General features: G+C 41.0%; 1 protein-coding gene across 1 annotated transcript in view; it reads right to left on the bottom strand.

Annotated features, from left to right (window-relative positions):
• Positions 1–27,470, bottom strand: part of LOC128721853 (furin-like protease 1, isoforms 1/1-X/2) — a 60,891-nt gene extending 33,421 nt beyond the window's left edge. Inside the window, exon 1 of the mRNA XM_053815652.1 lies at positions 26,967–27,470. Coding sequence (XP_053671627.1) covers positions 26,967–27,470 — 504 coding nt within the window. The remainder of the gene's footprint in view (positions 1–26,966) is intronic.
• Positions 27,471–27,762: the final 292 nt, after the last annotated feature.

Genomic DNA, 27,762 nt, shown 5'->3' with positions numbered 1-27,762 from the left:
GGTGAGCACGAATTAATATATGCAACCTGGGGGGGGACGAACAGCACGAGCCATTAGCAATGATCGAGGGCAGCTTTTTCTTGCCGGGGCAGCATATTGCCGAGGTTATTCCGTTTTTGGGAAGGCATTAATCGTTGAAATAAAGGTGGACCGAAATGGGTGTCGCACGTGAGAAAATAACACCTAGAGCGTTCTTCGGACAGGAAAAATAACAAGCTAGCAAAAAATATAAATTCATTATGCCATTCGAGGCATGTCGTTTAAATTCGTAAAGCTAATTTGCATGCACCCAGTGGATGGGCGGGCCATGAGAAAGGGGGTAGTAATTCACGAATGGAGCGTCGAGAAATTTCCAAACGATTGGCAGGTGTATGGGAAAAGCGTAGAGGTGAAATACACGATCACAATTCAATTAAACGTTGAACAACCACCAGACTGGAAATGTTATTGCTGCATACGCGGAAAAGTGTAATGTTAGCTTCGAAGGCGCATGATTCAATAACGCTTTTAATTAAATTATACGATTAACAACAACCTATGTGAAAGAGAATTCATACATTTCAGAACGTTTTTGCGGTACAGTAGTGCTATGCAATGCTAAAAGCATGCTTAAAACGACATCTTTTTAGCAGAAGTATTGCAAACTGTTCGATAAGTGAGCATTTTGAGCTAAAGAAAAAACAAAAAAATGCAAGATAATAGACACATTTCAAGATATATGGATGCCCACAAGTGCCCTAAATTATTTTCCCACAAGGGAAGAATTTGTAAGACGTCAGAATTGATTGAATATTGATATGCTGGACAATGGTTAGGTACGGTATCGTTCAACGTAGATGAAATAGAAAAGCAATATCGAGAAGTGAGCACTTTGCGTAAAAAACACAGATATGTGTTTGAGGCAATGCCCAGGGGTATTAAACGTGTAATCCATTTCATTTACCCCCAGACAGGGAAAGCTGATCCGTTATCAACAAACTGATAATTGATGAGATATATCAAGAAGATGCGGCAACGTTTTGACTATACTTGGTTAGGAATGAGAACAGAAGCTTGAACAATGGTGTCAATGGTATATAACAAGTATTTATCATGCTACTAGCTTGTATCATCGATACCGATCATAGCTTTTACCCCCATTGAACAAATGCTCAATGGGCTATAGCTGGGAACATGGGAATAATGAAATAGTCGACCTATGATATCACCTTGAGCACTTCGTTATTGTATTGTAAGAAAACATAAAGCTTCAAATATACCGCGTATGATTCACATATATTTAGGATCTAGCGCAAATAAATTTTCATTTTTTTAAATGAGTTTTATTTTGTTTATGGCTATGATCAAATATTTCATAGACCGTACAAACCTTTCGATCATTTAAAATTAATATTTTTTTTAAATAATTAATAAAGCATTGTATTTTAAAGTATTCATAGCTTTGTGTATTACACTAAACGTATTTTAATGCGAAACTATTTCCACAATTCAAGTACTGAGATGAAAATGCACAAAAAAGGTTATTTTAATCGACATTTCAGTTACATGTTCGTACAATACTCCACATTTTCGAGAGGATTCATGCATGTTTGTGGCAAAGGTACAGCGCAACAAAGAACATGGTCCCAAAACAAATTGCTTCCACGGGCATACATTAGAGTTTGATGGTGCTGCAAACAGAATCGGTTCTCACAAAACCATCCGGTAGGAAAAAGTAAGTGTATGGAAAATTGTTTAAATGCACCCTGACAGGTTTTATTGGAAGCGATTTTCTGAAAACAGCTGCCGAATCCTTTCGATTCACGAATCTGCAAACACGCAGCATAAAACGACGAATCCTTATACTCACATATTGTGGTCATGCTGTTTACCGCACAGGCAGCCAACCAGTGCTAATGTTAATGCAAGTATTTGAATTTCACATTTTATGCAACTGCTAACGAATTACCTAAATTGTGCATCCACGAAGCACATATTATTAACATTCAATTGTTATTCAAATTGATCAAAATTGAAAACAAATGCTGCTTAAATATCGATTTGAATATCAATATGATACACTTCAAAAAAATAGAATTGAACTTATCTTGCTATTGTGGTTCTGGTGATAAGGACATGCGGTGATAGTTACCTAAAACGAAATAATACAAGAATTTGTTAGATTTTTTGGATTTATCTATAAGAACTATTTCAATAACTACAATAGTCAGTCAAAACTCGATGGCTAACCCCCCTTTCTCCTGCATACCAATCAACCGTACTAAAAATAACGAAGCGCGTTCAGGCGAGAAACCAAATAAATTTATCTTCACTGCCTAGTTTAAAAAGATTTGTATACGAACGTAAACGATGTCTTTAAGCTGCTTTTATCTCGTACAATCGGAAGGCTGAGGATCTTCTCTGCGGTAATTAATCCACCTCAAGTGGATAACAATTAGCGTATGTCCTTGCCAAGAACGCTAACAATTTCCATACGATGGTTGACCTGACGGGTGGCGTCGAGGTTGTTAGAAGTTATGCACCGTGAACGATAAAGGATAATTTGTGGTTCCACGAAACCAGAGAAGGAATCCACTAGGAAGATATAACGGCGCGGCAAAGTGAAAATTCGATGTTGTCACACAGACGCATCTGCAGAGTTCCTGTTGGCAGGATTTGAAAATAGTGATACGATGCAAATTATACATCAATGTCAAATGTTCGCACAGTTGGTATGTTTTTTTTAACAAAGATCGCTGAATAAATCACAGCACTAGATTAGTAAGGTGCACAAAACCAGACATTTATAGTATGATGGTTAACTACTAGCTTTTGAAAATTCACAACCTTATTCAATATCCAATACGCAGACATCAGGCTTCAAAACCTCAGACAAAAAGATCGTTAGACACCGTTCGAAGAAGCGGAGACTTCATTTGAGTTCTCTGTCTTTTGAAAATTTAACCATTCACCTATGTGCACCTGCTTTTTGAATGAATGCTAACGCTTAATGATGAATCTTTAATGCGTCTCGCATCTATGTGTTTTTTATAAGTTTTGCTTAATTTGTTTTATTTAAATTATGAAAGTATAGTAATCAAAAACATAAGGATATAGTATTATTTCGTGCTACATCGATGCAATGATACATACTATCTTTCAATGCTTTTACTTAGAATTTTCAGTAAATTTTCATGTCAAGTTATAGCATTATTCAGAAGAAAAAGAACTATAAAAGTGATGGCTTCTCTCGCCATCCATCATCACAGCTTGAACTTGGCAGTGCTAAAGTTACTTTAAAGCAAGATATATAGAAAAGAAACCACCATCAAGGATGGACTGCCAAAAAGATGGATGATGTACACTTGCCCTGCCATCAAGTGGCATTACGTGGAGAGTTAATACCAGAACATCAACGTCAAACTGTCGTGTGGCCTGCGGCCACATGCGCGCGACTTGATAACTGGCCAACGAAATAGCGGGATGGTGTCTTTCTTCCCGACTCCCGACTCTCAATTTCCGTTGAGCCCTCGCCGCGTCATCATTTTTGTTTTTGTTGTTGTTGTTGTTGTTGAGCTTTTCGCCTGCTTCCTCAAAAGACGCGCAAGCTCCTTGAGACACACATTCGGAAGAACGTTCAACGGATCTGAGAATGGCTTTCATGTCGCGCTCGGCCAGCCCACTCACAATTTGCGATCGAAAAGATGGCAACGCATTTTGGTACGCTTGCTGGCGAAAATCGTTCCAACGACCGGAGACAGGGGAACACAGTTTGGCGAGATTTTCCGACCATGACAAGATATCCTGCAGCACAAGACCATCTCCACCGAAGCACACACTCGGTGGAGTATTCTCTACGCCCAATCGTAGGTGCCTCCTTGGTCTTGCTTTGCTATATTGTCCTTCTTCCCATAGCCGAAGCCGGCTCTTAAGCCAACGTCGTCGCCGTTGCTACCGACCGATGCTGCATAGCGCTCGTTTGATGGATGTCGCATTTAGTGAGCGCTACTGACGTTCCACTGGCAGGCAACGGAAGAGATGAAGAGGGTAAATATTGAATGGAAACAAAGAGAAAATAATAATAAAAGCACAATCATGCACAGGCAGAAGCTGCCGCTGTGAGGAAATGTTGCGTGGAAGGTGAAACTCAGTCAGCCGTCTTGCGTGGGGCTATATCCGACGCTAAAGTGTCCCAATTTTACAAGCGTCACAGAAATGCATCCTGTTTTGCCTTGCTTATCGGTAGCTTCAGCTCTCTTGCTGATTTCATGACATGGTTTTCCGATCGCCTCTTGGCACGCTTTGTTGAAGGATATGAAAGTAATGGTAAATCAAGTGCATGGAAAAGTGCACTGCCATGGTCGCTCGTTGAGAGCCGGTAGGTGAATGGATGTTAAACGCTCACTAGGAAATTTAATATGTAGCACAGTGTGTACACTTCACACAAAGAAGATACGATACTGATAGAGAAGGTTGTTTTACATTCTTTTCTTGAGCTGCAATCTTCAAAGAACGAACAGTTGCATGTATTGTATTTCATGGATCGTACTGAAAAGATTGATGTGATTAATGAATGGAATAAAACCTCTCGTCTCTTGAAAAATATTCATTTCCACACGCGTATGCAAACCATTACATTGCACTTCTCAAGCATCTATTCCGATACAAAATATACGTTTCGACATACCAAAGTAGCAGGTCTTGCTGGAAAAATAATTCTATCGTACATTTTACGATTAGCTCTGCAGTGTTTGATTACGAAACTACGCATACATGTTTTGCTCGAAACAAGTGAAACAAACCAAACTCGAATGTAATATCGATTCGCAGAATACTGATACGCTCAATCGATTTCAGTGGGCAAATAAAAGTCCAAAGCAGTTATTTCACTCACTTCGCAATTGCACACCGGTGAAAGGAGCCTGGAAGCATATTATCCTTCCAAGCGGAATACTCTACTTCTCAACACGACTCATTGTACTGCAGTGTGTTTTCCATCACCCCTACGGTTGATTTAGCATCAGTCGAATACGAATCGCTCAATGTTATTGGTTTCTTACACATACTAGCTTATGGCAAAACGGAACCCTTCTGTTTACGAAGGTGTGTATTCTGAAAACTGCATGGACGAGCATCTACAGTTTTGCGTTTTTATGTTCGTACAGAGGGTTCGTCAAATCGTTTACAAAGAGGGTAAATTCCATGACGAATTCAAATGTAAACTCAACTAGTCCTTCCATCGAAGGACGAAGTAAGTTTTTTTTCGTTTTCATGCAGAGCTCGAAACAATTGTATGTTTCCTGTTACCATGAAATATTCCAATTCCGCACAATCCGATTTGTTTTCTGAGAATTGGACTTTAAAAAATCCTCGTAATAATGTGCTGCCTTTTTAACGCATACATATCCACCCACATAAACTCGTACAAATAAAAAACAATATACGAGCAAAGATCGATAATACAGCCACCAAAGAAAGGCGGCATGAAACGAAGTAAAATCAAAATCGACTCAATGCAATGCAGAGCAAAAAATAAACGACTACAGTCTGAACGAGAACCTTCCGGAGCTCTGTTCAATTGATTTACGTTCGCATCGTAGCGGGTAGGCAGGCCAGCATCACATATTAGTGCCCCCTTCTTTAGCCTCCACTTGCAACACATTAGCCGCCCGACTGCGATGCCGTGTGCCGTGTCTCAGGAGGAAGCATAATTTCATTCCCTTCCTAGCAACAAAATAAACCACTTACAACCCCTACCTGTGTAGGCAAGAGTCCAGAACGAAGCAGGATACGACTCCGACGATGATGGCGAAGGCGATGGGGCACGAAATGCGAAATGTTTTCAGACACGGAATGGCAAGTTCTCCGAATCTTCACCCTAAAACGACTTATTTTTCTATATTTCCCCTCACAGTCCTTATTTTTCTCTCTTTTTTTGCTTTCAGTGGCATCTAGCGTGTGTGCAAATAGCCAATTGTTGAACGATAGGGGAAGCACAATGCTAAAACGACCTTTTCCCTATGGGGAAAGATGAACTAAACGACTGTCCACCCTCGCATTTTCATTCTTCGACTCAGGGGAACGTGCATCGTTACCTTTCTGCTATTTGGTTTCTATAGATTTCAACTAAGACGAGGTTTCATCGTTTCGTTATTACCAAGCGAACCAAGGATAATAAATGATGAAGCTTAGAGAGAGAAGAAGAAGAATGAAGCATTAGGAGCATAAAAAATACCAATGTTAATTATGAAATGTAAATTACATCGAACAGTTTTCAATTGATGTGAATATTTGTAATTTGCATTATGAAATCACCATATGTCAGCTATATAGCTGACGTGGAACAAAAAATGATAAAAATAAGGATACTAGCTTTAAATGCAAAGTATATTACTAAAAGTAACTGGTTGACAACGCGTGACACGCACGTTGCCACTTGCGCGTGCAATATTGTCACTAGAAGCTGATTCCAATATACCCACACCATACGCTCGTACAATCATTTCTGATGTCAATCCGTTTAGTTCTCGTGATCGACAGCGGCACTGCCACGTACCCAAACGCTGACAGGCTTTGGCAGCTAGGCCCTGCTCTCGAACGGGAAGCAAAGACGTCAACGTCGAGTTTGTTCAGCGATGTGATTCAGGATCGATCCAGCCCGTGTCTCCGTCCTCCCATCAGCAGTTTATTTTTCAATTTTTCTATCAACAGATATTGAAGCAAGTGTCATGGTGAAAGGAAACGTGAGTCGGAGGAACTTTGGTCTTAGGGCGCCCAAGAATCAACAGTATTTTCAATCCATTTGCCACGCGTCACGTTCACTCAGTCCTAGAGCTTCCATAGTTTTGACGTGTAAAAAGTGAAGCATGAAGGCTGCTGCGAAAACATAACATATCTCCTTTCTGACGACTTCGAAATGATTTTCTAATACACGCATCCCGGATCGGGGAGAGAATTTGTGCCACTCATGTACACGCTCACTGGTAGATTGAAAGTGTGAAGAGTAGCCTAAATAACATCAACTTTAACTCGATACATCAATTGTTTTAGAAATCTACTTGTACAAAACAGTTTTATATACAACATGAGCTGAATAGTTATAAATAATCAGAGACACGATAGCGACGTACAAAGCTAGGCAGAGTGGTTAGATACAGTTTCCCAATCTACGATACAACTCGTATGTTTGTCTAGTTCCGAGTGCAAACCAATTCGGATTTGCTGAAATACATTGCAACATAATTTTGTGACAGCTGTCAAGTATGAAACAACCGGAAATTACGCCAGCCAGCCCAACGTGGCCAATATTGAATGTAAACGTATAATAGAATATTCTTCAACTTGAAAAGATCACAAGGATTATATGCAAAAAGCGCACACCGGACGCATCAAAACGTTTCCGTTTCGTAAATGGAAAACTGACAATCTAAATAGATCCCCGTAGCTAACCAGACGTCAAATTGGAAAGCTCAAATTTCTTCTCACCGAGCATTCCAGTCAATTCCTTTGCCTTTTGCTGCCCAAGGGCGCAACTAAAGCGGCCAAGGATCACCGAAAAAGTGTAGGATGTTACGTTCTGTAAGGGGTTCAAGCTTAGCCGCGGACAAACATTCCATCTTGCAGAGAGCAATTCTAACAGACATCTAGAGCGCGCCAAAGTGCATTGGTATGTAAATTTCGTTGCCATCATTTTTCTTTCGCCAGTGGCGGTAGCCGACCATTCGATGGACCGTTCCTGTTTGGACCTAGATGCCCATAGGCCACGCCCAGACCGGACGGATAGACGAGATGGTTCCAGAATGCCAGCAATGTCACCCAGACAAACAACTTTATACAATTTTGCTATGTTTACTGTTCGTTGAATTTGATGCCCGTCGTCGCTTGCTTAGCACTGTACCAGATGACCGTTTTCGTTTGGGCACTGCACAGCCTGTCTTTTTCCTGGTGAGCGGCGGGTTGTTGTCGCCATTGGTAACGTCATTTATTACACATATTTGTGAATTCATGTACGAGCTCCTCACCCTAGGCGAGCGAAAGTTTGTCGAGGTCAGTCAGAAAAGTGGTCATTTGTGTGAAAATTAGTTCCAGTCCTGCGCTGCCAAATTTTGGAGCCGTCGCCAAGCTGCTGCGAGTACGTTGATAAGATGACTATAAACACGCCAACCCCGATGGGGCATTTGTTTTTTGCCACTGTCAGATTTCATTTCCACATTCGGCTTACTCATATCTAGCAACGAGTACAAGTTAGCCCCAAAATGTATCACAAAGGAATTCGAGGTAGCAATACGTTATCCAATCTAACTGTACCTAAGCATACCATAACTGTTCTTGAATGCATGACACTCAAGCTCGGAATCAAGTTGTTTTATGACTTCGCCACGAAAGCTTGTATCCTCGAGCTATTTTAACCACTAATGATTCTTGGTGTAATTGAAAGGCTAGTTGTGAAATATTCAGTATCAAAAAAGATACTAACAAAATTTTGTACACACTCTTCCAAAAATACAACGTACTCGAATTATTTATCAGAAGTGTTTGAACTCAGCACATGATTTTATTTCCTCACATACAAACAATTTTATGCAAAAACAAAAACACGAAAGCATCCAAAAATTCATGTTCTAAACAGTGCCATCGAGACAAGGGCTGATTGAAAATATCTTGTGCCAACCCACAGCATCGTGTGAAATATTCCAAACGGGACACCCTTTATACATGTTATTTTATTTTATTTTTTCGCTTTATTCACACGGAAGTAGCCTCGTGGGGAAAACGCGTTTCGGAACTCCGGTTTCGATTTCCGATAGCAAACTTGGCTCTTTTTCGACGGCCTTGGGCTTTTGTTCGGTTGGGTGACGGAAAACAAACATGGATAAACTGGGTATCCGTTGCCCATCGACAAGCGCCTATCAACCAACGTCGCGAGGGTTGTTGTGACCCATAATCAAGGCTTTTCCAAAATAAATGATACCCAGAGGAGATAGAGCGGGAAAAACAATAAATATATTACAGAAAACATAAGGGATAACCAATCGGGCATTCTCCGATTGGGAATGGGTCTACGCGCGAAACATCCTCGGCCTTATCTCTCTGTTGCTAGATTTAATCAACCAATCCGTCCAGGAGAGTAGTGGAAGTTAGAGTTCAAGTAGAAACCCTTAAAGAATAGCAGAAATGAACATACGAGTATTGCAAAGAAAGAAAACATATAAGGCAAAGACTGACAGGAAAGCAAGAATCGGCCCTACACATTCGCCGAAACGCAGTTATTACTATTAAAGCTATAATATCTTGTTCAAATAAATATAGAAAATATAGTAGACTTTCTGACACCAACATGATATATGAACAAATTTTTAATGCTGCTCCAAGAATCTAGAATATTGGAGGGTGCGCTACGACTGCCGGAGTGTACTGTTGTTAGGGAAACACATTTTACACCCTCGTGAATGTGCAAGAAATAGGGGATTTTCTTGACAATGAAAATTGAATGAATAGCCAGCAAGCGGGAAAAATGTCAGCAATCATTTTACCTTCCAACTTCAGAAGCCAGATCCATGACGCCAGATGGAATTTATTCGCAATTATCGAAATTCACGCCACTTCTCTAGAAGGGAGCGCTATTTACGTGCATCCCTTGGTATGCTTGGTTTTGCTTGCATCGTGTAACGTGCCATTCATCTGGCGCAAGTGTGGGACGCTGTGGACATGTTGTGTAATGTTGCGATGATAGAAAACATATTCGAAACATGTCCATAAGATACAGAATTTTTTTAATTGTAAGGAAACATCGATTTCAAATGTGCGGCACGTTAACTTCGTTCGCTCATCCGGTTTCTTCAAAGGTCTCCTCCTGACCGCCATTGGCATTCCTAGGAATGATAAGCATCGGCTAAAACATGTGTTATAGGGGATAAACGAGTCGGTGATCAAAAGGGAGGGCAAAAATCTAACCCCTCACACGTCTGGGAAGAATTTTTCATACATCGAGATAATAAAATAGGAAAATGTAAACATTGCTGTCTCATAAACCTGGATGAATTTTCTGCGCATTCTCGCCTGGAGCATGAAAAATTGAACAGATGTTGATTGAACGTCGATCAGCGCGCGGTAGGTAATGCAGCACGTAAAAGAGTGAATTTTTCGGGACAAAGAATGTTCGCATAAAATGCGCAAATTCTAAAAAACCTTCGTGGTCGCACGGATCGGCAGACGGATCGTTTCTTCTTCTAGGGTTTGAACAACACACTGGACATATTGGGAAATAATTTATCAAAGAAGGAACGATACGGTTTCCATTTACTTCCTCCAGCTATCATCTGCAAGATGTTGCCTATCACCGACCCTTTTTGCCATCGCTACAACGCTACATCTAGTAAACGCGAGATTGGATACATCGTTTTCGGGCAAGCAATTGCTTCGTGCGTTTTTCGGCATACCGTGGAAGGCGTTGGAGTGGAACTGTAATCCCGATATTTATATGTATCTCCGGCCAGCTTCTGAGACATCTAAAAAAGGATCAGACATACCAGAAAGAATGCCACAAAATAACGAAAAACGTTCGTAACGTACGCATATATGGTGATAGCATACCAACACGGCGTATGTTTGGAGCAACACTTGATATACATATCCGTAATGGATAAAGTATGATGTAAATTCGAGCATGGTGGTAACGAAATCATCAAGTTCCATAATCCAAAAATGAATCATTCATTCGTTTTCTTATCCGATCTTTAACGATATATTAGGTAATATTCATATCTCAATATAGCCTAATAATATACGGATCATGTTGAGCTACATACATTAGCTCATTGTGCTGAAACTAGTATTAAAACTTTTTTTACTTATTTATTTTTGTACTTCAAATTTTGCTTTGCTAGAGAGTGAATATATTTTAGTTTTTCTATACATTATATAAGCTCCTATAATTTAGGGCAACATGTATTAAAAAACACATTTTACAGAAGATTCTTTTCATTTTTCAAGTACTGAAAAATACTTTAATCAGTTGCACTTCGTTATTGTGAGACGCAACCAACAGTAGCATAATTGAATTGACTGATCTAAAGTGTAGCCACTCTGCTACAGCAAGATTAAAATGTCCACTGGCATGAAAATTGAATCGGTCCGTCGTTTCAGAGGTATCGTCAAAAGAAACGCTTTATGGTACGATCGTTTCATCATTCCTGCTTCGTACGACATAGCGTTAACATTGATCCGGTTGCATGGTCGCTGAACACGCCGTACACAACGCGCCTGTACACGGCTGACTCAATTGCAGCCTATGAAGACTTAGAATCGGTATCAGAAATTCAAACTGCGGTGCCGTAGTGCCGCTTTGTGGTGTGCCCATGATGCCTCACTACTTCAACTTTTGGGGATCGGAACAGGCAACGCATTCGTCGCGAACCAGCCCTGAAACGTTTTCCACAGTTTCATTAGCTTTCAGCAACAACCAGCTTCCGAAAGGCCAGCAATGTCGTCATCGACGTTATTGAACCGCTCACGCATGTGAAATTTCGTGGTGCAAAAGGGCGAAAATGACGATGGCATGTCGAGCACGTAGAACATTGTTGCCACAACTCCGTACGCGTGCTGCCAGACAGCCATTTGTAGCTTACGTTCGATCCGCGGAAGTTTCATCCAAAAGAAGTACGCCATTGCGTAACAGAAATGAAACATGGTTTAAACGGCACGTTGTTCATACACGATGTTCGATTCTGCACCAAAGTGCTGAATGAACATTGTAAAACGTAGTTCGGATGATGAAATTCTCGAACATGGCTATCGAAGTTCCGTACAATATGGAAATACCCTAGGTAATACATGTGGCAAAAAAAAAATTTACAAGCATAATTCAATTTGAAAATTTTCACCTGTTATAGTGTTTCATGCGTACGCTAATGAATATCGCCAGATTAAACAGCCAAACACACCATTGCCTTGCGAAATGGCACAATTCAATATCATCTTAAATTACATCCGTTTCTTTACGTTGAAACCTATTCAAGCATCCATATTAATGGAATGCTGAGATTTTTAATTGCCTGCTAATATTTTCCCCCATGCCTAAACGACAAACAAAATGATTTTTGCTGTTTCACTCCCTTTCTTTCTCTCTTTCACTCTCGTGGGTGAATTACATCGTTCATCCTCCTTGATAATTAATTTTCTTAAAGTAAACAACCAGCGTTTCTCCACCAGCATGGGTCGTAGGGTTGAATTCCCAACCACCTACGGCAACGGCATGCTTGCGCGAGCTTTTCTTCGACACTGCTAAATTATCCTGCTAACGCGGACGATGAGTTTTTGCGAGTGCCTCGCGTTCGCACATCAATGCCGGCCATGGTAAACCATTAGAACCATTAGAAATTTCTCTGAAGTAGTGAAGCAGGAGAAGTATTAATGGATCGAGGATTAATAAATTAGTTTCGCTCGAATTAAGCCCATTTCTACATCCAGTGTTTATGGAATGCTTATTTATGAATTTATTTCCGTTTCTGTGTGCATTAGATGTTGCAATGGTGACTGTAGAATAAAAATAAAACAGTATTTATCGCTTCGAGCAACTAGACGTGAAGGATATTGAAATATTTACGATTGTAAGAAATCGCAGAGATAATTGCAAGATAATCCTATGCTAGTTATATATTGATCTTACAATTGAAAGAGAAAAATACATCCAACATTATGTCTCACATGCAGGGAGTCAGCTCTGTAAAGAGTGCAGACCTTTGAAAAGCGCATAATTCTCTAGCCAATCGCTTACGCGTTCTCAAATGGAAAGCTCATTAGTCTCTGATAATGAGCCTCTAATTAGCCACCCTCTGACGACAAGCCAGGTAGTAGTCGTAATGCGAGATAAAATGGCTTCGTTCGCAACGCTCTGTTGTGCGTTCATGCATCATAGCTCGTTCGGTGGAAATGCGACCGCAGGAATGCAGATACGAAAATATTCCACACTCGTGCCAATTACCGACTCCGGCTTCCGTGCTAAAAGCGACCCGTGCTCATTCTGTGTGAGTATGTGCGTAGATGCGATGTCGCAACCATCAAACACTATCGACACTCGATCGATAAGCCATCAATCATAATTAAGCGTTCGAATGGTGTCCCCGAAAGAAACATACCATTTGAGGAAGGTTCGCTGGGCGAAATGTCACTCTCGATGATACCGTTGTGAAAGCAACATTTCCGGTGATTAAGAGTTTTAGAAATTTTCCGATACCAATACACCACACGAAACTCGTATCGTTAGAAACAGCAACATCTTGATTGGTCTAATTTACGCAAGTAAATTGGCTTGATACCCATTAGTTGAGTGATTTTCAATGATGAGCTATCGCTAGGAAGATTGGATGCGATGTCAATTTGTTTGTCATTTGCGCAATATTAAGTATATATCTTATATCTAAAGTACAAGCAACTTGATGACATTATATTGAAAATGCGATTATTTTATTTTAATTTAGAAAGATAATATAAATTATGTGTGCTGAAACCGTTTTCGGTACGGTTCATTGCTCAAATGCGCACATTACTTACAGGCCTCCCAAACCAATGGCAACCAAAATTTACCTCTTGCATTGAAGCAATGCAGATATAGAGCAGCACCGCATAATTATTTACCCAAGCACAAGATAACAGCCATTAAATCATACCGTAAGCTTGGCCAACGCCACACACGAGCAAGATGGTAGCGACAACCCTTCAGCAACATGTGCGCACTCTGCAAAGTTTATTAATTTATCAGCTGTAAAGCGCTATCTAGAGTGCGAGCCTCGCTTGTGTCCTTTGCCTGCGGAAAAGATAGAGGTGCACTAAAGCACATTTAATGTCTCAATTCAAAATGCCTAGGAGCCGTGGTATTCGTGTTCGTGTGACCTGCGGCGGACCCAGTAAAGTTTAAACCGTCTCGTTTATTTAGGGACACTCTCAGTTCACCGCTAGGCGGGGCCAACTTATATGCATCGCCACATTTGGCCCGAAGCGCACCCGGTTATTCCCAATGAGGAAAAACACACAACGTGTGCTGGCATCAACTCATAAATGACCGTAAGCTGATTACTCGAAAATTGATACCCATCTCCCACGGTAAGCTTCAAATTTTGCTCCAAGGGACCGTTTTGAAAAAGGGCTCAAAATTGCAGAGGGAAAACTTCACCACTCAATGGTTGATGTTGAACAGTGGCTCTTGAATAGCCTCGAGGGGTAATTGATTTGTTAGAGTTTCTAGAACATGCTCTTTTGCACATCTCAAACAGTATAGCATCTAGCAGCTATATTTGTATAAACGAAATCAAAAATATGTTTAATTTTTCGTCCAGTTGGTTCGGAAAACACACAAGCCCTTTGAAGTCTTTTCAATAATGATACGGGACTCGTGTCATTTCGATTCTAAGGGGTACCATTTTAATCCAGTCCAGGTTAAGACCAATTGCATCAATTGAATAACAGACCTGCGTAGGGTAGGAAAAATATGAATACGATTTCACCAGCTTCCTAGTCGTTCGACTGCTTAACCCATGGACAAGAAGTGTAAGAAGTGGCCCTATTAGGGAACGGTACACGAAAAACTTTCTTATGCTAAGCTCGACTGCTACTGAGCGGTAAACAATCTAATTAGCACCGATGTTAGAAAGCACCCAGTGCCATGGTAAAGAAGACACCAGCAGCTCAATTCTGCAGGCATGCCGTCTGCTTCGGTCCGTTCAAAAGAGTATTCTAACTAATGGCTCACGTTTGTCTTGGAGTGTAAAACTAGGGTACTATCACGCACAGCGTCCGTGGGATGGAAGGAGTGACTTCTTCCGAGAGTGGGTATTTCTCGGCTAGATGATTTGAATGTTTTTTGACGCGACTCACCTGCAAAGAGAGCAAACGGAACACAACGAAAACTGTCAATTAGTACGGTCTCTCTAAGTGGTGCCGAGTGGCGAAAGACTGCGTAATTCTGTTATACCATGAATAAGTTTGCGATAACGGTTGTTACCCAGAACTCGTCTATCGAGTTAGTAAGCGGTATATAATATGCTGAGGTGCAAAAGAATGAACTACAACAAACATATTTGTTTGACTTCAAAAAGAGAAACCTATTGCAAGAAATCTATCAAACAAAAAATTGCAGATGATTTAAATGAATTTGTTTTTGAAATTCATGATAATATTTATGATTTGAGTCCTTGTACATGCTCATGTACACAGAAATATGTCTATTTTTGAAAAATGTGGTTTTAACAATTATTAATCTCTCCATAATCATCATCATCATCAATATGATCAGTTCTAACAGGAAAAATGCACTTATATTACCATATTAAAAAAAAAACAAAACCATCTACTTGATTTTAAGACAACATTTAAAGCAAACAATATCAAACAAAGTAATGAAAAAACCCTTGGAGAATACTTCCTAAACGAACCATAACGAGCCCCTCCTCGGGGTTCTGTTGATAATTTGATACAATGGGTTTAGAGTACGTTCGTACACTATTAACTTCGCTGCAAAGTTTCAATTTGAAATAACAATATTTCCTTTACTCGTGTTTAGCAAGGCTACAAGCGATATAATATAAAAAGCCATAACTACACGGCCTGGTGTTTATTCATGGAGAAATTTTATGTTATTTTTTTAAGTCCTTCGTTGCAAATGTCGGTAAATTCAACAGCTCCGAGAAGTCGGTTCAAGCTTCAAATAAACGAAATAGATGTATTAAAAAAAACAGTGGCCATTGAAGTAGCCAAAATTTTCCATATTCCTAGCTTATGCAACTGTACTCAGCATGTCGCAATTTAGTTTTGCTAAATCGATGACAAATGATCAATTTTAATATCCCATAAATAACCAAATTCGGCATATGATACACATACTGTGTAACAGATCAGTGCATAATGCAGCCAAACTTGCTCAACAGTAAGTGCAGCGGCCAAGCATCTAAATCATGTCAGATTGTTTGCATGCACGATGTGTACGTCGTTTTCATCCATACACGTACGCGATGGTCAAATAACGCTTGCTCTTGTAAAAATCAGCTGGCATAGGACCGCTGTTCAATTGCGATATGAAGAAAAAATGTCTATAAATTAAATTCTCTGCCTCTTGAAACGATGATCGCGCACATGTTTCCCGGTGCTGAGCAGTAGCAGCCCTTACAAACGAACCTTTGGCTCCCATTCATCATGATGAACCATCCTAACGACGGCCGTTCATCTCCGTTTTCAAAACGATGATTTACTATTCTACGCACGATTCCGTAGCGTTGCTTTCAGTGCACTGTCGTTGGGTTGCAGAAGATTCGTTGTGCTTATGCTTCTTTTAATTTCTTCGCGTTCTGATGCTAGCGACTGCTACCAAAGCATCAATTGGCGTGGCACACGATAGCATTGCGTGGTACATCAATTTAAATCCAATGCGCTGTTCCCTTTAATGGGTAACATGTTCTTTGTTTCCACGCATTCTTTTAATCAGGCTGTGTGTGTTATTTGACAACATCTAACAACAACACATTTAATCATTTAAAATTAAAAAAATGAATAAAAATAATATTCAATTTGATAAAAATGTCGAATGTTTTTCTAACAAACATAATCATTAATAACGCATGGAGGCGCCCGGTGTCAATTAAAGCGCGTTTGAAACAAAAGTTAACAGTTTCATTGCAATTCTTTTCGAAAACTGGTGCAATGAATTTTTTTATAGAATGTATGAGTTATTTAATTCACATTAAAGAGCAGCGTTCTCGCGTGTATAGTATTTGGCGTGACTAGTACCCCCCAACGAACTAGCGAAGGTTGGGAGCTTCCGTTCCTAACTACATTTCTACCATAAAACCTTGATGGCAGGTAGATTTCTTCGCTCCAACAGGACTATTCTACATCCGGCTTGAGAGCAGAAATACGATTGATTCCGGTCGATTCGTTACTAGCACGATACAACCAATTACTCATCAAACGTGTTCGCACCACGTTTCGCTTCTAGAACTTTTCATTAGTGGAAGTCTGCCATCACGAAGAGAAGTAACAGGAAACGGAATCAAATAAATCTGGCAACATGCTGCCAGCTATTGGCCTACTCCGTGTACGTGCAGATTGATTTTCATTGGTGCGAGCGCCATTTCTCATATCGTTTCGTTAATATAAGACAAATTTCAAGCTTAAAGAATAGATAGTTGTTTCTGTGATTAAATTCACTGAATTACTATAGCTTCATTGTTGAACTAATGAAACTATTGATAACACAATAAATTGTAAACAAACATACATATATGGTAATAAATTTGAACATATCAACAATTATAGTTCACTACATACACAATTTTTATGTATAGTATATATAATATAATAGCTCACATTTTCGTATTTTTCAAAATCTAATGTTATTGCACGTGACAATAATTAAACTACACAATAGCACAATATTAAATTGCATTTCAAATCAAAACACAATTGATTTGAATCAAAACACAATTTACTTTACAAAACCAGATAACCATATTTTCCAACATTTATTCAAACATCGTGTTTTATCACTTTACTGTATTTTGACATAGTTTACGAAACATTACGGTGTAGATAATTATGCTAAGCACTAGTACGCCTTCAACGTGATGTATCCGTAGAAGCTGTTGATTTATGAGTGTTGAATATTTATGTGCCAAAAAGCATCCGCCGACGCTTAACCTGCTGCCAGTCAAAGGCAACCTGCTTTGCACTGTGCACCCACAGTAAACGCGAATAGAAGGGTAAAGGGTCCTTTTAGTCAGTCAGTCTTAAGCTGGGTGTTGTACAACACTTCATCTTAACCTTGGTGACCTCGGGACGCTGTCAAGCGAGCACGAAACATTTTGGGCATGCGAATGCATAAAACGGTATGCTTACAAATTCCGTCCACCACGGCATCAATCGGGCGAGAAATTGGACGTTTTGCGGACGGGTTGCCAATGAATATTAATTTGTGTGATTCATTTCGTTCGGTGCGACATTTCCGGCAGGGTTTCGGGCAGATGGGTCAGCGATGCGGTGGAATCGAAGTGCGAATTCATCCGTCACTCGTCATCACACACATCAAACAGCATTCCAAACAAATGGATCCTACAAACTAATTCGGAATACAGACTACTAGCACCTCTACTCAACCTTTGCTTTGCTTCTAGTTGAGTAACGCAATATTTTACCTCTGTTTCCCTGGCAGGAAGAGCACCAAGAACAGTGAAAAGATGGCTACAATGGGATGCGACGCTGCACAACGAAGGAAATGGCGCAGCATTTTGGTTAGTTGTCATCCACACCGTTCAAGTGGCTTTTTGATTGATTAAGCAAAAAAAAGACTGATGCTCTACGGGGAACGATTAATTGATTTCAATTCTATGTAATTGACAATCACTTCACACTCGCTGACCGTGGTAGTCAAGGGAGTTTTTTTTTTCGTGTGTAAATCAATCGGCACCGATTGCACCTATACACTTCATTCGTCGCCGAATGAGTGCATTTAGTGCATATGTTTTTGGTTTGGAACTTCTTGAAACTTTGCAAGAAAGTAATCTTTAATAGTTTTAAAGTATAGATAAATTTTATACCTTTTATAATAAAATTTGTTTTATTTTTATCATGGTTAACATAAGATCTATCAAACAAAAGATTAAATCTACGCGTAGCATATGTAAACCTTGAACCTCAAGTCAGAGCTCGCTATTTTGAGCAGCGATTTTTCATACTCTCAGAGAATGTTTACAATATACTTTACCAACGAGTGTTGAAGGATGGACGTGTGAAAACCCCAGCGCATGAAAATACGCGTCTGGAGATGCACAAAATGTCTTACGCATTGAAATTATAAAAATTACGAATACGAAAGGGTGTGGTCGAAATGTTTCAACTTGCTATTTACATCTAGCGTTCGATTCAACTGAACAAACAGCCACCGAGAAGAAGATACAAGATACGACTACGACCGATTGCTTAAGGGCAATTCGTTTTGCTTCATTAATAGCGAAGGGATTTAGATTTCAGTTCTTCACGCGCGGCTCACCCATGTTCAGAAGCACTGAGAGGCACAATCGGATAAGTGTAAATTTTCCCGCAAGCACCGCCAACTGAAGCTAGAGATCAAGTTTATTTCCACCCAAACAGTGACGTTGGTAAGAGTATATGCCGTAAACGGGCGATTTATTTACAGCACTCAATCGCAAGCGCTCTTACCGTACCTTCGGTGCTGGAAGAATAAATATGGCATTACAAATCTCATTTACACATTCCGCCCTTCTGTTGATCGTCAATGGGTTTGTAATGGTAATTAATATCCTAAAACTGTGACTATTTTTCGCACGCTTTCTATAGCGGCACGAACGTCTTTTCTTTCGTTATGGCTTATAGCAATATAGCGAAGATAAACAGCACAAGATGTAGCCAATAGTACCCTTTTCGTGATAGAGAATTGATTTTAATTCAAAAATACATATCGCATGTGTATGATTATGCATGTACTATGTGGCAATATACAAAGAATAATTGAATTACAAATATATAACATTAGTCTACCATGTCCAGCAACGTAGAGTTAGCGATAAACTGCTATCATAATTATTTTGCGACCTTCAAAGCTCACCTTCACCTCAAACTCACGCAACTGACGACCGAAACGACGCGTGCTTTTCCTTTCTCCTGTACGAAATTCGATACACTCAATGAACAACGACAAAACTGAGGTGAAGTGGGAAACATTAAATTCAACCCGTGCTACATCAATATCCTGGAGCCGAGAACTGCAGGACTCAGGTAAAGCAGCTTACGAGAGTGGCGTTGAGTGAGGTGAACGGTTTGCAAATAGAAGTTGAAGCAACGAGCCACATGTTGCATGTTGCCGGCTAATGTTACCCCCGTAGGGAGCATTATGACTTAGCCGGTGATTGAAGGGTGAAAGGCATCGAAAAACAAATAGGAAAAAAAATTAGAAACACCCATCCTCATCGCATGGTGCCTACCAACCCGACGCTAATACGACAGTGGCATGTTGAGAAGGATACACTTTTCCCGCTTGATAAATTACCGACGGACATGAAATAGTTTAGTTTACCGACAGGCCCACACATACAACAGAAATGCTCACGCACATAGCGTTTCGCACGGGTTTGAAAGTTGGGAAAATTTTGATTCTGGCGAAAATATTGCAACAGGTAACACCTTGACATGATTTGGTTGGATTTTTGCATTGCCATTCCATGAAACCTTTGCTAGCGTCGGTAAAAACATACTTCGGTTGATTAGCGGTGGTTTGGTTGACGAAAGACCATCCCCCTAGCCATTTGACTACGACGAATGAGTTAATGGAACCAATTAGAACATGATGATTGCAGCTTACATCTTGAGTATTTTAGCAGATTGATGGGTATTATAATTAATTGAATACCACCCAACTACTTTAACTCAAGCAAACGCCAACTTGTTACGATCCAGGGTGCTGATATTTTTAACGACATGTTTATGTTGCTATTTTTGGTCCAATTTTGTTAAATTGTTAAGTTAAATTGTTTTAATAGAAAAAATGAAACACGAAGATTTGTTTCGGTATAATAAACAGCTGATTAATATAAAACTGCGCACCGTTATGAACACAGGATATGTTTTATGTCCAAATATTGCTCATAGGCTCTCGGACCGTCAGGGCCGATTTCATAAACCTGCAGATGAGTCAATAAATAAACAGAACCTGTGTAAAAAAAATTTTGTTCTCTTTCACGTTCTCTCGTTTTTAGTATCCGATGGGACGAAGAATGGTGCCCAGGGTACAGATAAAACAAAAAATGAACAGCTGCCATGTTTCTGAGCGTGACCATTTGGAACACTTAACTGGAGCAATCGATCATGGTGTATCCGGACGAAAGGGCGGAGACGGCGCTCGTGAGAGCAACCATATTCATTGTATTTTTTTTTTTTGCATAATCCATTTTATTTTCATCGAATCGTTTGACCACGTTTGCGGAGCATAAGGGATGGGGGAAATTTTTAAATCCCTGCGGTCACCAATTACCGTCCATATTTATATCAATTTCACTTGCTCGAAATGAAAACAGCGCGAACTATAAATGCGAACTGAAAGCATCACTTGGAATCGGATTCTTTTATATGGGATTTATGATCATATTACCTCTCGCTATATCTGCATATAAAAAATCAGAAAAAAATATTTCTGTAATGGAAAAAAGGAGAAATGTCGTTAAATTAAAAATAAATGAAAGAATTGTAAGCGCATTAGCAAAGAGGTCACGAGCCTGTTGTAAAAGTTTTTACTTTAAACCCGATATTATACCAACCACCGGCGTACCATCAAACTCACGCACCCGCCCTACCGTATAATTTAAAGCATATTTAGAATAACTGTCTTGAGGCAGCTGCGTACGGAAAAGTACGCCGTTATCCCAAAACTTTTCGAAAACATTCAACCAAAATTTGACTTTTTTAGCGCGGCATGGTGTTTTGAGATTTTTTCTTTACTTCTTGAGTAACATCAGGCAACAACTTTTACAGACGAACAAAGAGCGAGTTCCAGCGGAGGATTAGCAGTTCATCCTTGACCGCGCCTTTTAGATTAAAGAGAAACAGCGGCTGTAATTAGCAAAAAAAAAGAAAAGGCAAATGGAAAACAAACTCTCATCTTATATTGACTGCGTTTGTCCGTTTGAATTGAAACATCGTGCATGCCAGCTACAATCTATAGAGCTGATCAAATAAAAAATATCCAAAACATTATATAGGCAAATCATTTTTATAAAACATCAAAAACAAATGCAATAGAGGGTAAGATAATTTCAATAGTGTAGTTGAATTCCGATATTGTGTGCTCTTAATTGGTTCCATCATATTGGATAATTGCTGAGCATGATAAGATAATTATACCCATCCTAGACAAACGGGTATGAATCCTTTAACAGGAATGAAAAATCAGTAAAAATCGGAACACTCCATAGCTGCGATGAATTCATTACACCTTTTTTTTCTTATTTCGACTAACTCAATTGTTCAACCACACTTCAGCATATGTTTTCGGTAGAAGATAAAGTGCCGTAGAAAGCGAGTGTATAATGGGAGCGAATGAAATGTGCCCACAGAAATGAAGTGGTGCAGCTGGAACAACGCATGCAACTACACTTCCGGCCATCCATCCTCAGACCTGCTATACGGCGCCACCTGTGAGCTTTGCTTGTAGACACACCCATTCCCGGAGTGATGCAACACTGCACACCCAGGGAGATACACGTTCACACTCTGATAATAAACGCAAGTTTGAGGTGAACCGAACAAAAAAAAGATAAAAAAATTAACATGATCATCGGAAACGGAACACAATTTACCCATTGTGCTCCGTCGGTTTCTGGAACCTGTTTAATTAAAATGTTAATTACTGTGGCCGTACTCCATCGTGCTTTACCGGGACAAGTGAGAAAGATGTTCCCTAAACGAAAGGACGGTTTATGTTTTATTCTGACTATCAATAATGGTTAGCAACAGCCGACCAAACAACGCTTTCCGGGCACTCGATTCCATTTGATCCTTGCTAGATTATAGATATATTATAGGATTTGTCGAAAGACAAATTTCTAATAAGTAAATGATTATTTTTGTAATAGTGGTTTCGTAGTTCGCAAGTAAGCGAAAAGTTTTGAAACATTTTTTGACAACTCTCTAATATAAAGATCAAATATGTCATTAACCAAAAAAATCTTATTCAAAAGATTGCAACATTTCAAAATTATAGTATTGCACTGTGCTGTATGCAAAAACATAAAAAAAATCGCCTCCACAAAGTCAAATGTTTTGCAATACTACACAACGATGAAATTGGCTCACGAAGTGCCAAAACTTTTCTACCGTCCTTTCAGCCCATTGAAACCAGAACTAAAGCGAAATAATAAGCGTTGATTATTGGATTTGAAGGAAAATCTCGTTCGGTAAAGTCATGACAACTTGAGCAGATTGGGCATCAAGGAATCTAACCAAAGCTGAAAACGCTTTGGATAGAAAGACATTTGAAAAGCTACAAACTTCGTTACCATCCGCTACGTTTACCCGATCCCGGTCGTCGGCTGTAATTTGCGATGTGGATCTGAAACTTTATTCGCATATTTTGCTAGCCAGCGCAAACAAACGCTCGATTTGAGGTCAAAGTTACTCTTAAATAATATAACAAAGCCTAAGCATGAAATTTACCAAGCAAGCTGTATCCGATTCATATATTTGTAAGAACTTTTTAAGCATAATATTTGATTCAGTTTTATTATTCTATTTACACGTTTGTGAATGAAAAATCTTTAACATAAAATAAAAATTATGTGTGTTTTTACTAAACCAAGGAGTAAAGCTCTCTAAGATAACTGATGTAAAAATAGATTTTTTTAATTGACCTAGTATTTTCTTTTTTTTTTAATGAAAAGTAGCACAAATTAAATGCGACAAAACTTTTCGGAAAGCCCTTGAGTAGTTAGAAACCTCTGCAACAACAATCAAACAATAAGAATAAAAAATCTCTTTCTCCAAACCCAAACTAAGTACGCTTGCGGTCGTCGGTTGTCGGTCTCGGCTTTCGTAGGCTCAACAAAAATGATTAAAAAAAAAGTTTCCCAAACTGTGCCTCCGTAATTAAGGTTTTCCTTGGGGCAGGTCCGTCGGACCGGAGTAAAACAAATAAAAAAGCACTGACCACAGAAAAGAAAGCATAACCAACCGTATCGCACTTATTATGCCAACCATTGTAACAGAATTTGTTCTTCGTATTGTCGAAAACTTCTCACCCACGCTAGCACGCGCTGAAGGACGAACTTTAGGGTGATGATTTGAAGCCGGCTTTTACCGCGGCCCGATAACGATTGAAATGTCCCGTAACAGGGCTGGAGTTACGAATGATAAGTTGATGAGACTACCGCAGTTGTACAGAGAAGAATGAAAACGCCAGCCCTAAACGCGCATTTCATTCGCTTTTGAACATTTTCTAGCATCAACATCTAAGCGCCGTGTAGCAGATTTTGCGCGGAAAATGGTTGAATAATAATGTCCATTAAAATCCTGCTAAGGCGGCGAAGCACCGAAAGAAAGAGAGAAAGGAAGATTTTGCTCCGAATCGCAAAGAGAAGACATTTTGCATCATCGACATCGCCGTCATTATCATTTACTCGTTTTGTCGCTCGTCTAATGAACTGTACCGGTGGATAAATGAAGATTTACAGGCTCGATAGCAAATGAAGCATGAACCATCCTTTGCGCCTTGCTGCCGCCACTCGGCTTATCAGTATCGAGTCATTTTATGTCCCGGTTCGTCAAATCCAAACGACTACCGCCAGGTTCTGTGAGTACGCCGTTCCTACTCAGACGCCGATGGAAGAAAGTTTCGGTTTACAACCGTAACGGGCGAGTCCGATAAAATACTTCCGGTTCCTGCAAATCTATCTTGTCACTGGGAAGTTCTGCGTTCTTCGAATGCACCGCACCAGGTTTGGCTTGCCGTCAATTGCGCATTGTGCAAGCAACCGTAAAAAATGTGCACACGAAAAACCGTACCACCGCAGGATTTGCAACAGCTAAATAATGTTTGTGAAAACGACTGATAAACACCCGATGATAGAGGGTCGCCTCGATTCACAGCTCGTAAAACAAAACATATCTGCCCACGTAGGTTTAGTCGCAAGCTTATGAAGATGCGAAGATTAAACAAACGACAAATCATAACTGAGCTCGAACAACCAAACGCATTACATCTTCAACTCGCATCATTGTAAAAAGCAAATATTCAATTAAGGCCTGTCGTTGCACCATAGATAGGCGCACCAAAGCATGCGATAATCCCACCGCCCAGTTAGTCAACGGTCAACGGGCACGCTACAATCCACTCATTCTCGCACATAGTTGCTAATAATTATCACCATATCTACCACGCCCAGCTCAGCCGGGGTGCAGCGGTTCGATCGAGCGGCATCGGCGTAATCCACGCGGACGCTTTACCGTGCGCGTATGACTGCTAATTAGTGTGATTATCAAATTACATTGCATTAAGTACGCCTCGCGCAGATGCCAATGATTTCGAATTGCGCGACAATTTAGAGTCACGCCGCGGTTCCCTCGAATCGGGGCGCTCTGGTAAAGGGGGCCCTTTTTCCACGCCACAATTCGCATTAGCCACTCAAACCATCCGGAGAAGAGTGCTGTGGACGCACCAAAACACCCTCATCGGTACCGCAATAGTCGGTAAGGCTGGTTTATCGGCGTATGCAAAGCAATTAGTTTAATGGGCTATGGAACGCCTATTTATAACGGCGAGCACGACCGGTTGGCCAACTCCAGGCCAGTCAGCACCGGAGAAAGATGCACGCGAGCCACGCCAACGGGTGTTAGAATGAAAAAGCGAAGAAAAACCTTGAACCAGACAACGGTTTCGTCGTCCCGCGTGGATTTTTGTCGGGACGTTCCTTAGTGCGCTACCGCTGCACCGGAACTGCTCCCACCGGATCAAAACGAACCCCGGAGAGGGTTGGAGAGCACTGTCGTGTGGGTGGAAGCTGGTTTTGAGCTGGCGGAAATACTCCCCAGCGCGCGGCCTAATAACTGCTCGAATAGTTTCACCGGTTTTCCAGCCGCGTTATCAGTGCATCTCGCTCTCGAGGGCAGGAAGTAAATTAAAGTCCTCTACACAACAATGGCCCCCGATGGAACAAAACTCGACCGTTCTCTACCGTTTCCAATATATTTGGAACCCCTCTCGTGCAGACTCCTCTCGCGTTTGGGACCTTCCGGATTTTGACCGACCGACCGACCGAACCCTACTAAACCCGCTTGCTCGACGGAACCCCTCATTGGTTCATTTGTATGAAGTTATTACAATAACTGCAATAAACCCCAAGCAGAGCCGCGGCGCTGGTTAAATGGCAGCCGTCAACTGCACGCCATCCCCGGGTGCCATTTTGTGTCAAGGCACACAAAACAATCCTGGCGCGAGCGAGGGCACCGGATTCGGTAGGTTATCCACGGCAACGACCCGCACGGAACAGAACCGGAAAAGCTTTATTCACAGCACTCGCCCGCTTTTCCCCTAACGCACGGGGGGATACAGTATCCGGTACATGTGCACTCACACACACACACACAAACGACAACAGGACCTCGGCAAAATATTCACAATCACACCACACGGACGGCCGATTGTGGGGCAGCGCTCCCGGTGGGGTTGGAAACGATGAAAGGATTTATGCCCCTCCGGAGGATAATAATTATACAATGCTAGGCGTTGCCGGGAAGAGCACGGTTTATGTAGGTGTGTTTGTGCGGCGCGTGTGTGCTTGAATTTGTTTGCGCTGGTGGCAAAAAATAGGGGTGACTGATTCTAATCCGCAACCATCCCATACCATTTCACCGGAACCCAGCAGCTCATGGTACGGCGAGCTGTGGTTGAAACATCGTCCACGGTTAAACACCGACCGGGGCAGCATTTTGCTGCACTAACTTCGATCGTAACCCAATGCAGAGCGTGGATTGCGATTGCTCGGTGAAGTAATGAGTAATTCACGTACACGGCAGTCGGTACGCGGTCGAATTTGTGGTAATTGGTCAGAACTTTGCCCCTGAGCTGGTGTGTTTTAAGACCACGTTCTTGTTTAGGTGGTACAGGATAACTTACATGAGCGCAAACGGAGAAACTTTAACGAGCGACAACCGGCAATAGATTGGACGGATAGATGTTTATTGACTTGACTTGGTTCTATCACGAATTCACCCCATTTGATCTCAATCGTGTGAAAATAGCTTTGATTCAAAAAAAGAACGCAATCTAACTTAGATGCAGTGATGCAGAATGTGTCTGAGAAATCATTCGGCAGAATTGCGCTTTCTGTCTCAATATTGAGGATACTTTAGATGGCTTACCTAATTGTGCATTGCTTGCAAGAATAACGGTCGAATTTTGTTTTTTATATGCCTATAAAAACCTCAACCATATAACTTACCTTGCCACGGTTGATGAATCCGTGTTCGGCAGCAACCCGATCTGCTAGATCCTGCTGATCGCCGTCCGGTATGTGCACCGCCCAGTGATGTGTGAAGTGTAACAACCCATCTTGGGTATCCTCGATATCGTTTGCACTAGCCACCACCGCTTCATCGCCTGCTCCACCCGCATAAAGCCCATCCCATAGCTCCTCACCGGTGCTGCTACCACTAGCACTGATCGTTACATTCTCATCACAGTGAACCACGGAATAGATACCGCTAAATACTGACACTACCGATAACACTAGCACTAATTTAAACTGGATGATGCGACCCCACAGGCGGGCTCGAGGATGAAGATGATGCTGCTGCCATCGCCGGCGTCGCGGTTGCAAATCGATCTCGCAACAGTCGGGACTACTCCTATCATCGCCTGGCCGCTGCCAGGCAGCTACTAGCGTGCCTTCAGATGCGCGTGAATCTGACTGTGACCAGTGGAGATCACTCTCGTGAAAGGCCATGGTGTTCTGCTGCGCCGACGGTCGCCAATGGTCCGACTTTGACCAGTGCGTGGAAGTCCTTCCGCGAATTGCTGCCGTTTCAGCTCTCCACAACAAGGATGCGTCATCATGCTGATCGGTTGCGCATTCGCTGCTTGAATCAAACGATTTACGCCCGCGTCTAAAAGCAGTCTCTATTGTCATTGTGAAGCAGCGTTCGAGTTCGGTTTGGCTAATCAATCCGAACGATTTGTGTCCTGCAGGCAACGGCCAAACATCAGCGTCACAAACCACGGACAAACGTTACAGTCTC

This window comes from Anopheles nili, chromosome 2 (assembly GCF_943737925.1).
Source record: "Anopheles nili chromosome 2, idAnoNiliSN_F5_01, whole genome shotgun sequence".
NCBI lineage: Eukaryota > Metazoa > Arthropoda > Insecta > Diptera > Culicidae > Anopheles > Anopheles nili.
The sequence above is the reverse complement of the archived record's forward strand: the minus strand, read 5'-3'. Positions and strand labels throughout refer to the sequence as shown.